Source organism: Zingiber officinale, chromosome 7B (genome assembly GCF_018446385.1).
Source record: "Zingiber officinale cultivar Zhangliang chromosome 7B, Zo_v1.1, whole genome shotgun sequence".
Taxonomy (NCBI): Eukaryota; Viridiplantae; Streptophyta; class Magnoliopsida; order Zingiberales; family Zingiberaceae; genus Zingiber; species Zingiber officinale.
In genome coordinates, this window is record NC_055999.1 from 18,470,354 (window position 1) to 18,484,281 (window position 13,928).

Below are 13,928 nucleotides of genomic sequence, written 5' to 3' on the forward strand. Positions count from 1 at the left end.
TTTATCCCGCCCCTTCCTCCGCACGACCATCTCTCTCGCGATAACCTAAACCGAAACCTAAACCTCCGACCATCCGACCATCTCTCTCAGCCTAAACCTAAACCTCCGACCATCTCTCTCAGCCTAAACCTAAACCTCCAACCATCTCTCTCAGCCTCATCTCCCTCTTCCCCTTCTTGAATCTCTTCCCCTTCTTAATCGTCTGATTGCTAAACGTTGAGGATGGGGTTTGGGGTTAACCTCTCTATAAAGCGCCGAAGCCTTTTCTTTTCCCCCGACTTTCTCCCGAGTGCTGCCAAGTACGAGGCCGCCGGCGAGCTCGAACACGTCAAGGGCATCATCAAGTGGGGCACCGACTACCTCCTCAAGGCCTTCAACTCCTCTGCCGACACCATCGACAGCATCGTCGCACAGGTAATTAAATCCTTAAAATTATCTCCGTCGCTCTAAATTCAGATCTATATTTGATGCTCGAGTAAAAAATTAACAGGTCGGCGAAGGAGACACGTCGAAGGGACCAGATGCTAACGACCACTACTGCTGGATGAGGCCGGAGGACATCGACTACACTCGGCCAGTGTACAAGTGCCACAGCTGCTCCGACCTCGCCAGCAAAATGGCGGCGTCGTTGGCTGCTGCTTCGATCGTGTTTAAGGACAGCAAGACCTACTCCGACAAGCTCGTCCATGGCGCCAAGACTCTGTTCCAGTACGGAAGGCTACAGAGGGGCAGATACAGCCCTGGAGGCACTGATCCCGCCATCTTCTACAACTCCACCGGTTACTGGGATGAGTTTCTGTGGGGTGGCTCATGGCTCTACTTTGCAACTAGAAATTCCTCCTACCTCCAGCTCGCCACTGCTCCAGCCCTGGCCAAGCATCCCGGTGCCTTCTGGGGAGGACCGGATTATGGAGTCTTCAGCTGGGACAACAAGCTCACTGGATCTCAGGTTCTTCTCAGCAGACTCAGACTGTTCTTGAGTCCTGGTTATCCCTACGAAGAAATTCTGAGCACATTCCACAACCAGACGGGCAACATTATGTGCTCATACTTGCCATTTTTCAAGTCATTTAATCGAACCAAAGGTTTGATGGCCCTAAATCTAAGTGTCCCGCTAGATCTTGTTGTTCAAAATCTGATCATATATATCTGAAACTGAAACCATGCAGGTGGCTTGATCCAACTAAACCATGGACATGTTTTGAGAGAGGAGAAAATGGCATCGTCTGCTAATAGTTTGTGCAGGGCAGAACTGGAGAGTAGGGGGTTGAAATGGCGGTCAATGAGGACTTTTGTCGATGACATGTTTTGATGGAGCAAGGAGGGCTTGCTAGGTTTGTCGCTGTGGAGATATTCCATACCTATGTAAGAATCAAACAAATTAGGATTCCTCAAGGCAAAGTGCAAATGTAGGTAAATGACAAGATGAAATTCCATCTTAAATGATCAATGTTTGTTGCTGTTGTTGTTACAGTAGTATATTCATTATGATAGCTATCTGAGAAGGAAAATAAATAGTCATATAGGTCAAGTAGAATACCTTTAGCAATGCCTTTGATGATACAAACTCTTACAGACCAATCAAGGACCTTGTGAATCTCATCGCATTTGACATCTAGATATTCTGACAAACTCCCATTTGCAACAAAATCATAAATGAGGAAACACTCTCCTCTTGCTCTTGAATAACAGAAGCCCCTTAATCCAACTAGGTTCTCATGCCTTAGCAATGTCAATGCCTTCAAACCCATGAGAAACTCAGCTTCCTCTGACTTGCAACTAGTCTTGTTGATCCTCTTCACTGCAACCTCCGTTCCATCATGTAGTATCCCCTTGTATGTTGCCGCAAAGCTGCTTTTCTTGCTAAGTAAATTCACCTCCGAAAAGTACTGACTAGCACATTCTATCTCCTCCAAGTTAAACCTATAGATCTGAGGAGCCTCTTGAGATGACCCGATACTGCTCCTCTCATCGGTCATTGGATCCCAGCGGTTGGAGTACTCAAGGCTAATGAGTGGAGAAGCAGTTTGATATGAGCACTTAGCAGTTGGATCAGTGCTATTTAGGCCAACAGCTTATTTTTTGCATAAACCTTTAACATAGTGTTGTAGTAGGTTTCTAAATTAAAACTGTCTATAATTTCTAAATTACTTATAAAGCTATATCCTTTTATGTCGACTTATAATTTATTTTATTAAGATTTTTGAACTTACGCATCACCTTCAGATTTAAGTTAGTTACTTTATTTTCATTGTCTTTGAAGGACTACTGTTATTATATATTTTCCTGATTTCTTGTCATGGTTATTCCTTATCCTCTATCCTTTATGTACTTTCTTTTGCTTTAGATGCTAGAACAAAAAGCAAACTAATGTAACCCAGTGTGCTGATGTAGTTGCTTCAAAAATAAAGCATGGTTAAAGATCCCCAATAGATGATGCAGTGCTCATTCCTTGCATAAACAAATCCAAACACCAAGCAAGGTATATACAAAAAATACAATGAAGGTCATCTGTAGACACGTTGGAAGGTTTCATACCAAAACATTGTAGTCGTCACCAAAACCTCCAAGGGTCCTTAAATGGGGGAACATAATTTTCCGTAGGAGGGAGGAGACGAAAAGATTCTACCGTCTTTTGAAGTACAGGGCCCAACTGCAGAAAAAACCCAACCGTTCAGAATGTTACGGATTTGAAAGAATTTTAGTTCTGAAACTGGAATCATATGATCCTGAAATCAGGGAGATAATAACAAGTTGTTTTTTTCCTTGTTAATAACTTCATTTTAATAATTTTTCCCAAGTCATGCTTTGCTTTACAACCTAACCATCCACAAGCATTGTCAAGCCTTGGCAACATATACATGGATTGGTAAGCTTTAGAAATGTTTGATGACAACTGTGCGGATAGTTTATTTTTGTTCCTTAATGAAACTTCTCTTCATGCAGTAATATGATGAGTGTTGTTGCATCATTCTATAAGGCAATTTTAGCAGTTACAACAGGGATATCTGTGCCCTTCAATAACTTGGCTATTATATACAAGCAACAGGTAGAGTACTATATCTGCCTTTTTCATTGCTAGTTTGAGAGTTATTGCATATTGCCTCATTTAATAGAAGAAAGTCATATAATTTGTCTATCATCTTCTTTGTTGTCTTTGCCCCTAGTTGGAAATTGATAGTTCTCTTGTATTACAATAGGGAAATTATGCAGAAGCGATAGCCTGTAAATTTGATTGGATTATAGTTTTATATTGATTGGATTATAGTTTTAAATTTGATGGAATGCTTGCCTTTATGCACAGAGACTATGCTTTTATCCCTATAAAGATTCATTTGTGTGCTCTTAACAGATCTATTCCTACAACGGTGTTATCTAGGATTAGCATTTATTTTGTTAAATGTGATTTATGCACCTATAATTATTCTGGTGAAGTTAGCATTCTATTAAACTAGATTATGACCTTTGCAGAGAACTTATTGGTAACCAAGGACTTTGTGAAGATAGCAAATTTTGGCCTTGCTCGTGAAGTTCATTCGAAGCCACCATTCACATAATAGGTTTCAACACGCTGGTAAGCATGTTTATGACAAGCACTTGTGATCTTATATTTTTTATTTGATACATGTACACATTTGTTTTAGTTATTTGACATAGGGTGGATTTATGTGTTTTTACAGTTTACAAATCTCAAGTACTCCAGAGTTGAAATTGATGAAATGCAGTTCGAGTGGGCTGAATGCATGCTAGATTACATTTGAAGTGCGGTTCTACCTTGATGTGTTAAAAGAATGTTCTACCTTGATTTTGATATCTATTAGCTAGCTTTTGATGTAAAAAGAATGTTTGGGTATTTTATGGATATTGTTGTAAGAAGATTATTTATATAATTTGTGAATATTTGTGTATTTTATGGATATTATTGAATGAAGAATATTTGTACAATTTGTGAATATTTGTGTATTTTTTTTTTGTTATTGTCGGTTTTAAAATCAAATCTGTGCTGTTAAAAAAAATACATATTACATCGGTTTTCCACCAATGTAAAACCGGTGTTATAAAGTAATATTACATCGATCATTTACCGCTGCCAAAACTGTTGTTATTAACATACAATATTACATCGGTTTTACACCGTGTATGAAACGGTGTCGTTAAGTGATACTACACCGGTTAATAACCGATTCGAAAACCGGTGTCGTTAAGTGATACTACACCGGTTTTAACCCGATGTCTAAAATGGCAGACTTTTAACATCGGCTTCATAGACATCGGTCGAAAATCAAATAGACACCGGTGGAAAACCGATGTCTATGAGCGATTTTGTTGTAGTGTCAGCTTTAGATATGCCATGATTGTATGCTTATATGTCATGCCATGCTTAGTTTATTCAGTATATCCAGCATAGGTTTTAAACAGCATGATTTAAAATCATATTTGCATCGTTGCATGTTTTTGTGAGGTAGATGGTTTCTTACTAAGCTTTTTAGCTTATAGATACTACTTTTCTTATACTACAGATAAAGGTAAAGGAAAAGTGGACCAGTAGCGGAGGCTGGAGGTCAATGCAGATCAAGATGTGTGTGGAAGGAACTGGAATAAAAGATCCTCAGGGGTTTTATCAAGCTTAAATAGTAGAAGTCTTAGTATTTCTTCTTTTATGCAATTTTGAACCTTAGAGTGTTTAAATCATGGGAGATTCATTTAGTTTGTTAGTAATTATGTTAGAATGCTGGTTAATAGTTGTTAGAATGTATTTCCATTGATTTTAGAATTGTTGTGTGAGATTTTGGCACGCCAAAGTGCTGAAATCAGAGTTCCCGGGCGAAATCAGACCGGCCCAGCAGTGTGCCAGGCTTCTGGATCGGTCAGCCGACCGATCCAGATAGATACAATATGCTACTGTATCCTCCTGGATCGGTCAGCCGACCGATCCAGCACGATACAGTAGCGTTCCAGGAGAGCTTCAGGTGCCTGGATCGGTCAGTCGACCGATCCAGCCACACCTGGATCGGTCAGCCGACCGATCCAGTTGGGAACAGAAACTTCCCCAGCTTCGATCGATCTGTAGATCGATCAGCAGACCGGTAGGTAGTTGGGAAGTTAGGTTCTAGTCCCTAGCTCAGTGGGGATGTTCAGTTTCCCCTCCTTAGCATATGTACACCAGCAAAGAAGGTCTTTAGACCTTTCTTATCAGTTGTATCCGTCATTAGTAGAGTAAAATTTTAATTAGCCCAGCTTTCCGCACAGTATAGTTTAGCATTATTGTGACGATCGGCTTTACAGCCAGTGCCCGGAAGGCGGGTCGTTACAGAGTGGTATCAGAGCAGTGTTCCATACTTCCTACACACACATCAGCATTGAACCTACAGCTTCCAAGTAAGAATACCTCTACTTAATTTATGCTCCTTGTTTTGCTATTACAGTTCATGTTTATATGCCTACTGCTTGTTGGTATGTGATAGTCTTTTAAACATGATATCATTAATTATATAACTGTGATAGTATTAGTTATACATATGTTCTCTATGTCTTTAGAAATGGCACGAGGACGCCCAGCTAGAAGGGCACTAGCTACTGAGCCCCAGCAAGAGGCAGGCAGTTCAGTGTCTCCTCCAGACCTTACAGCATTAGTGGCTCAGTTACAGTAGCAGCTAGCTGAACAGCAACAGGAAATAGCCACCTTAAAGGCTAATCAGCAGAAGAATTTGACGACTCTGGTAGTCTTAGAGGTTCCACCAGTTCAGCCTACAGCACCAGCACCAGCACCAGTACCAGCAGCCCCAGCAGTTGAGCCAAGAAAGGAAGCCTATCTGATCCAGTGGCAGCGAGTCAAGCCAGAGAACTTCTCAGGCACTAGTGAACCATGAGATGCACAAGCCTGGTTCAAAACACTGGAGAGTACGATGGAGCTTCTGGACTGGCCAGAACACAAGAAGGTGAAGTGTGCCTCCTTCTGCCTGACAGGAGACGCACGCATGTGGTGGGAAAGAATCAGAACGAAGCGCCCAGTAAACCAGTGTTTTGGGCTGACTTCGAGAAGGAGTTCTTTCATATACGGGTCACAAACCGCCACTACGACGAGTTCACTGAGTTTCGTTAGGGCAACCTTTCAGTTGAGGAAGCCGTGAAGAAATTCAACAGGTTGGCTCGTCTATGCCCAGAGCTAGTCAGCACAGAGAAGGAACGAATCCGGTTGATGCTCAAGATGCTGAGGCCAGAGATAGCAGTGAACGTGGCTGGTGGCATACATAGGCCACAAACCACAGAGGAGTTAGTGAGCAGTGCCTTGACCACAGAGCATTACCAGAACAGCATAAAGTAGCAGAAGCAAGTCTCCTTAGAGTCCAAAGGCCAAGGAAACCCTCACACTCAAAAACAGCAAGGCCACAGCTCTAACTGGAAAGGGAACTCCAACAGCAAGCGCAAATCAGGGAGTGACCCAAAAGGAGGACCATCTAGCAAGCGACCCAGTTATCTAAAGTGTGCTACTTGTGGGAAATTCCACCCAGGGGTTTGTCGCAAGGGCACACGAGGATGCTTTGAATGTGGACAAGAAGGGCACATGGCCAAGCAGTGCCCGAACAAGACCGGTCTTCCTCAGCCACAGCAGATTCAGTATGCAGGCCAGCCAGCTCAGTTACTCTAGAAGGTCCACTTATCAGCCAAAGCCCCTCCAGCTACGGCGAATGCGAGGATCTACTCACTCACCGGAGACGTAGCCAATGCCTCGGCAGTGGTCACAGGTCGATTAGCATTTTTCAGTATAGTGCTACTGTTCTATTGATACTGGGGCAACCCATTCATATATAGCCGTGGTGTTCTCCGAAAAATTAGAAATACCCTCGAGGTACTCGGTGGTAAGTTTTTGCACTACCTTCGGAGAGATCATGGCATCCACGGACTGGCTCAGTCATTATAGCAGGCAGGGAACTCTTTTGTGATCTAATCCTGCTGGAAATGACCGACTACGACGTCATCCTGGAATGGACTTCCGATCGGATACGGTGCTTCCATAGAGTGCCGTAAAAGAAAGTAGATTCAACCCGAAACACAGCTCGAGTACATCGGAGAACCAAAGAGAAAAGCCGTAAAATTTCTCTGAATGCACAGAAGTTGATGGATTCGGGTTGTACGAGGTACCTAGCACATGTAGTCAATACCGCCCATGACAAGGACCAACAGCTAGCGAGGTCCGAGTTGTATGTGACTACCAGTAGTCTTCCCGAGGACTAGCACCAGACGAGGAGATTGAATTTGAGATAGAGCTCTTCCCAGCGACCAATCCTATTTCCAAAGCGCCATATCGCATGGCTCCAGAAGAACTGAAGGAACTTCGGAGCTGCTCGACAAGGGTTTCATACGCCCTAGTCACTCACCATGGGGCGCCTGTGTTGTTCATGAAGAAGAAGGATGGAAGCATGCTCTATGCATAGACTACGGATCACCGAACCAAGTCACAATCAAGAATGTATCCCTTCCCGAATCGATGACTGCTCGACCCGGTGAAAGGGAGCAGATGTTCTCAAGATAGATCTCGGATCGAGGTTATCATCGGTCAAGGTTAAAGAAGGGATATACCCAAGACAACATTCAGAACCAGACACGGACATTACGAGTTCGTAGTCATGCCCTTTGGCGTGACCAATGCTCCACTACATTTATGGATCTCATGAACAGTATTCGGGAGTATTTAGATAAGTTTGTTATTGTGTTTATCGATGACATTCTTATCTACTCAGAAACTCAGGAAGAACATCAGAGCACACGAAGAGTACTACGGACACTTCAGCAGAACCAACTATGCGCCAAGTTCACGAAATGTGAATTTTGGTTAGATCAGTGTCCTTCTGGGTCACATCATCTCCAAGGATGGTATTATGGTAGATCCCAGCAAGAAAGAAGTAACTGGAAGAGACCTAAGAACGCCAAGAAATCAGGAGCTTTCGGGATTAGCAGGATATTACGGAAAATTCGTAGAGGACTTCTCCGGGATAGCCTCCCCACCGACTCTTACCGTAAAGAACAGAAATTTCGGTGGAGGACTCGGTCAGCGAGCTAAAAGGAGATTGACCAGTGCTCCTATTTTGGCTCTACCAGACAACACCAGCAGCTTTGACATCTATAGTGATGCCTCTAAGTTGGGATTAGGAGCATGCTGATGCAAACGGCAAGGTGATCGCCTATGCCTCGGACAACTCAAGGATTATGAGAAGAATTACCCTACTCATGACCTCGAGCTTGCAGGAGTGTTCGCCTCAAAATTTGGAGATATTACTTATATAGAGCTCAGTGCAGTGTATACAGATCATCGAGTTTGAAGTACTTCTTCACTCGAAGGATATGCGACATCGCAGATGACTTGAGCTGGTCAAAGACTACGACATAGACATCCTCTACCATCCAAGGAAAGCCAATAAGGTAGCCAACGCACTTAGCAGAAAATCCATTGCTACCTTATTATCTCTTAGTCATGTCACCGCCCCTACAGAAGGAGATCGCAGATTTGGTCTCGAACTCATCGTTGGACAGCTCTCTACTATGACCTTAGAGTCTACCTTGCTTGGTGATATTCATCGGCTCAGGAGCAGGACCCCGGAATTCAGAAAATCAAGCAAGGGCTAGCAGAATCGAAAGTAGAGAATTGAGTGTCCGATAGCGGGGTGTTGTATTTCGGTGATAGACTCTGTGTTCCCGATCGGGAGGAGCTACGGAGATAGATTTTAGATGAGGCTCACAAGACTCCCTGCGATGCATCCAGTTCCACTAAAATGTATCAAGACCTGAAGAAACATTTTGGTGGCCGGGATGAAGCGAGACATCGCCAGATATGTTAGCATCTGCCTCACCTGCCGAGGGTCAAGGCAGCACAGCGACAGGAAGAGTTCTGCCTATCTGATTCCAGTGGAAGTGGGAGGATATCTCTATGGATTTCATAGTGGACTGCCCGGAACCACGAATGGTTTTGACGCCATCTAGGTAATAGTCGAGTTGACTAAATCGGCTCACTTCTTAGCTATCAAGATATCCTACTCCATGGAGAAGTTAGCTCAGTTGTATCTTCGGAGATCGTCGACTTCATGGAGTCCCACGAACCATCATTTCAGACAGAGATTTACTGGGAGTGTGTGCAGTCAGCGTTGGGCACTAAGTTAAAGTTCAACACGATTCCATCCTCAGACGGATGGTCAGACCGAGTAAATCAGGTACTCGAAGATATGCTCGGCGTGTGCCTAGACTTCAAGGGAAGTTGGTGCAAATATCTGAGTTTAGCAGAATTTGCATACAACAACAGCTATCAGGCCACTATCGGCATGGCACCTTACGAGGCTCTCTATGGGCGGAGGTGTAGATCTCCAATCTGCTGGTATGAGAGTGGTGAACAGAAAGAACTAGAACTTCAGACAGATCTAGTCGCAAATACCACAGCAGCCATACAGCAGATCCGCCAGAGGATAGAGACAGCTCAGAGCCGCCAGAAGAGCTATGCTGATACAAGGTGGGGACACAGTGTTCCTCAGAGTAGCTCCCATGAAGGAAGTGATGCGTTTTGGGAAGAAGGGCAAGCTTAGTCCCAGATATGTGGGACCATACCTTATCAGCAGAAGAGTGGGCAAGGTAGCATATGAGCTAGAGCTACCCCAGGAAATATCAGCTGTCCACAACATATTTCATGTCTCTATGCTGAAGAAGCATACCCCAGATGCCACCCAGGTGATTGAGCCCTAGTCGGTACAGATCCGCGAGGACCTCAGCTATGATAGTCAGCCTATTCAGATAATAGACCGAGCAGTTAAGAAATTACGGAACAAGGAAGTATCATTAGTCAAAGTCATTTGGCACAGTCACACAGCAGAAGAGGCAACTTGGGAGACAGAAGCTCGCATGAGACAGCCAGATTGTTTTAAGTTCGGAGGCGAACTTTTGTAACGCCCGAAAATTCTCGAAACTGCATTATAAATATTCTATGATTTTTCTGGAATTTTTAGATATTTTTCCGAAATTTTCCGAGTAGCTGAAGCAACAAAAATAATTAGAACCGCAAAATAGCTTAGGCGGGAATCGAACCCGAGACCTATGGCTTAGAGATAATGTTGGGAACTAGTTGAACCCAGCAGGGCCGTGCTGAAAGGAAAGGGGACCAATTATATTTATAATTGGGTTGGCCGAATTAGTTACTTAGTATAAATAGGAAGGTTAAGTTGGGGGTTGGTTTATTTTGAGAACTGGGTTCGGCAACATCAAATTTCACCGTGACCTATCCCTCTCCCAAAAACCTTCACCGCTGCCCACTCCTCTTCTTCCTCCTCTCTCGGCGCCCAAGCCCCAAGGGCTCTCGGATCATCTTCCGGCGACGACTCCAACACGAAAGAGGTTCTTCTCCGCGAGAGGAACGTAAAGACGTGAGCGGATCGTCGAGAAGGTCATCTCCACCGGAATTCGAGCGAATAGAATCATAAGAAATTATGAACAGGAGGTAAGAAACCCCTCACCTGCAGTATAATAGCTACCGTTGGATTTTCTGTGCATTAGTTTAGTTATATGCGTATGTTTTCGACATATAGGGTGTATTTAACCTTCCTCGCAGGTTTAGGGATTTAGTGAGTACCTTTAGATGGGCCGGACACGTCTTTTCTCCTTCAGTTGGAGGTTTAGATGCTGTTGGGTGCCTAAAGGTAGTCTCCCTAATAGAGAGGGGAGTTAAAGCACACTAGGTGGTCGATTAAATAACTAGCTTAGAAAAAAATGCAACCTAGGTATTTTTATTAGCACAGTTGAATGCATTAGAAGCATCTAAATCAGTGAATCAGTTATCCTAGCTTATATGTGACTACGGTCCAATGGGTGGGCTCCCACAGTCGCCTCTAGGTTCAGACAACCTAGCTCTAGGTTCAGATAACCTAGAAACAGCTATTTAGAACAGTTTAGCTATACTAAGTATTTTACTTTTCAGTTGGCACTGTACTGGATTAGATATCCATTGGGCTGGGCTCCCATAGTCGGTCCCTAGGTTTAGATAACCTAGTAGCTCTACTAAATTCGGGGTCTAGTTAGAGATGCGCGCATAGCAAGTACAGTTGCCGGGCCCAAACAGCAGCATGATTACTATTTTCACTTATTATGATATTAGCTTCCAAACTCTTAATCTAATCCAGTGATTATAGTTTAAGATCAGTTTTGGCTTAGTTCAGTTTCAGTCAGTATCATGCTCCAGCTTAGTTTTTCCGTGTGAATATGCATGATAACTTTATGTGCAGTTGTTATCCATGTTTATATGTTCAGCTTTAGATATGCCATGATTGTATGCTTATATGCCATGCCATGCTTAGTTTATTCAGTATATCCAGTATAGGTTTTAAACAGCATGATTTAAAATCATATTTGTATCGTTGCATGTTTTTGTGAGGTAGATGGTTTCTTACTAAGCTTTTTAGCTTATAGATACTACTTTTCTTATACTGCAGATAAAGGTAAAGGAAAAGTGGACCAGTAGCGGAGGCTGGAGGTCAATGCAGATCAAGATGTGTGTGTAAGGAACTGGAATAAAAGATCCTCAGGGGTTTTAGCAAGCTTAAATAGTAGAAGTCTTAGTATTTCTTCTTTTATGCAATTTTGAACCTTAGAGTGTTTAAATCATGGGAGATTCATTTAGTTTGTTAGTAATTATGTTAGAATGCTGGTTAATAGTTGTTAGAATGTATTTCCATTGATTTTAGAATTGTTGTGTGAGATTTTGGCACGCCAAAGTGCTGAAATCAGAGTTCCTGGGCGAAATCAGAACTCTGATCGGTCTCCAGACCGATCGAGGCCTGAGTAGTGCCACTGGATCGGTCATACTGTATCCTCCTGGATCGGTCAGCCGACCGATCCAGCGCGATACAGTAGCGATTGCAGGTGTTTCGGGTGCCTGGATCGGTCAGTCGACCGATCCAGACATACCTGGATCGGTCAGTCGACCGATCCAGACATACCTAGATCGGTCTGACCGACCGATCTAGCCACACCTGGATCGGTCAGCCGACCGATCCAGTTGGGAACAGAAACTTCCCCAGCTTCGATCGATCTGTAGATCGATCAGCAGGCCGGTAGGTAGTTGGGAAGTTAGGTTCTAGTCCCTAGCTCAGTGGGGATGTTCAGTTTCCCCTCCTTAGCATATGTACACCAGCAAAGAAGGTCTTTAGACCTTTCTTATCAATTGTATCCGTCATTAGTAGAGTAAAATTTTAATTAGCCCAGCTTTCCGCACAGTATAGTTTAGCATTATTGTGATGATCGGCTTTACAGCCAGTGCCCAGAAGGCGGGTCGTTACAATTAATTTAAAAAAATAATTTAAGTTAATTAATTTTAAAAATAATTTAAGTTAATTAATTTGAAAATAATTTGAGTTAATTAATTTGAAAATAATTAAGTTAATTAATTTGAAAATAATTAATATGAAAAAATAATTTAAGTTAATTAATTTTTGAAAAAAAATGAAGTTAATTATGCTTTGAAAAAATAATTTTAAGTTAATTAAGTTTTGAAAAAAAATTGAAGTTAATTAAGTTTTGAAAAAATAATTTTAAGTTAATTAAGTTTTGAAAAAGTTTTAATTACGAATTAAATTTTGAATTAATTTTAATTACAAATTTAATTTTGAATTAAAATATTTAATTTTGAATTAATTATAATTACGAATTTAATTTTGAATTAATTTTAATTACGAATTAATTTTTGAATTAATTTTAATTATGAACTTAATTTTTAATTTTTTTTAATTACGAATTTAATTTTTGAATTTATTTTAATTACGAATTTAATTTTGAATTAATTATAATTACGAATTTAATTTTGAATTAATTTTAATTACGAATTTAATTTTAAATTTAATTATAATTACGAATTTAATTTTGAATTAATTTTAAATTCTTAGTCATCTCACCTGATCTAAATTTTCAATCAGGAAATCCTATAATTGTTGTGAGATGAATTATGGTTCAATTTTAGGGTTTAGTTTAACTTTGTGTTAGATTTATATTTAGGTTTGGATTCAACAAGTAGACATTCTTTGGATAAACTTCTGGGCTATGGTGAGTCACAAGGACATCATTAAAGTAACCATGCCTTCAAGGTTTTCCAAATAGTCCTACCCATTGAACTCAGTACAAAACCTTGGTCTAACTAGTTAGGATCCATAAAGGGTAGCTTCGGTCAGTTCCACTTAGCCAAATGCACCAGGTCGAAGTCATATCTTCCTAGACATGCGATGACTAAGTTTCCCCAACGTACTATCATCCAATACTTCTCCAGTACCGTGGGTCAAGTTAAACCTAGCTCATTTTAATCTAACCTTAATTACCCGGCTGGGTAGTCTACTCTTGTTTACCTTATCGGGTGGATTAATTTCGGAGGTACTAGCTATTCTGGAGCCTTCCTTTGGATTTTGATTTAGTTTGAATTTAATTTGATTTTATTTAAATTTAAATTTAATTTAATTTTATTTAATTTGAATTTAATTTAGTTTGAATCTAGTTTTATTTTTATTATTTTTCTTTTAGCTCCCCCTAGATCATAACCTCTATATGGTTTATCGAGGTAATGTATTTGATCCTTAGGGACCCAGTATTGTCCAAGTCCAACTTGATTGATCAGGTTGGACTTGGGGATCCATGCTTGGACCATTTTTCTATTTGTTCTTTGTATAAGTGATAAATATGATTTATATTTCTTTTTTGGTTTGAATCCTAGTCCAGTTCTATTGTAGATTGCCCTTTGTGTCCCAAGAATCAGATCAAGGTTTTTGGAACCCAAAGAGAATCGTTCTAATGTTTTCTCCAGATCCTTGACCTGAGTTTTCAGGATGGAATTCTCTTCCTCAAGTTTTTGGACTTGAGTCAAGTTTCCAGTCTGAAATGGTTCAGTCAAAGATTCAGAGTTAGTCACTTCT

The 13,928-nt window shown here is 41.4% G+C and overlaps 2 protein-coding genes across 2 annotated transcripts; one reads left to right on the plus strand and one right to left on the minus strand.

The window, feature by feature from the left end:
* The first annotated feature begins 222 nt into the window (after window positions 1–222).
* On the plus strand, window positions 223–1,327 carry LOC122004216 (endoglucanase 10-like). The gene is made up of 3 exons (XM_042559138.1): window positions 223–414; window positions 491–1,085; window positions 1,170–1,327. The coding sequence occupies exons 1-3, from the start codon at window positions 223–225 to the stop codon at window positions 1,310–1,312; spliced, it is 930 nt and encodes a 309-aa protein (XP_042415072.1). The 3' UTR covers window positions 1,313–1,327.
* A 64-nt stretch (window positions 1,328–1,391) lies between these two features.
* LOC122004217 (LRR receptor kinase SERK2-like) lies at window positions 1,392–1,979 on the minus strand. Its single transcript, XM_042559139.1, has 2 exons — window positions 1,541–1,979; window positions 1,392–1,498 (listed from the first exon to the last, which is right to left on the minus strand). Exons 1-2 carry the CDS (start codon window positions 1,977–1,979, stop codon window positions 1,392–1,394), a joined length of 546 nt encoding a protein of 181 aa, XP_042415073.1.
* Between the last annotated feature and the right edge of the window lie 11,949 nt (window positions 1,980–13,928).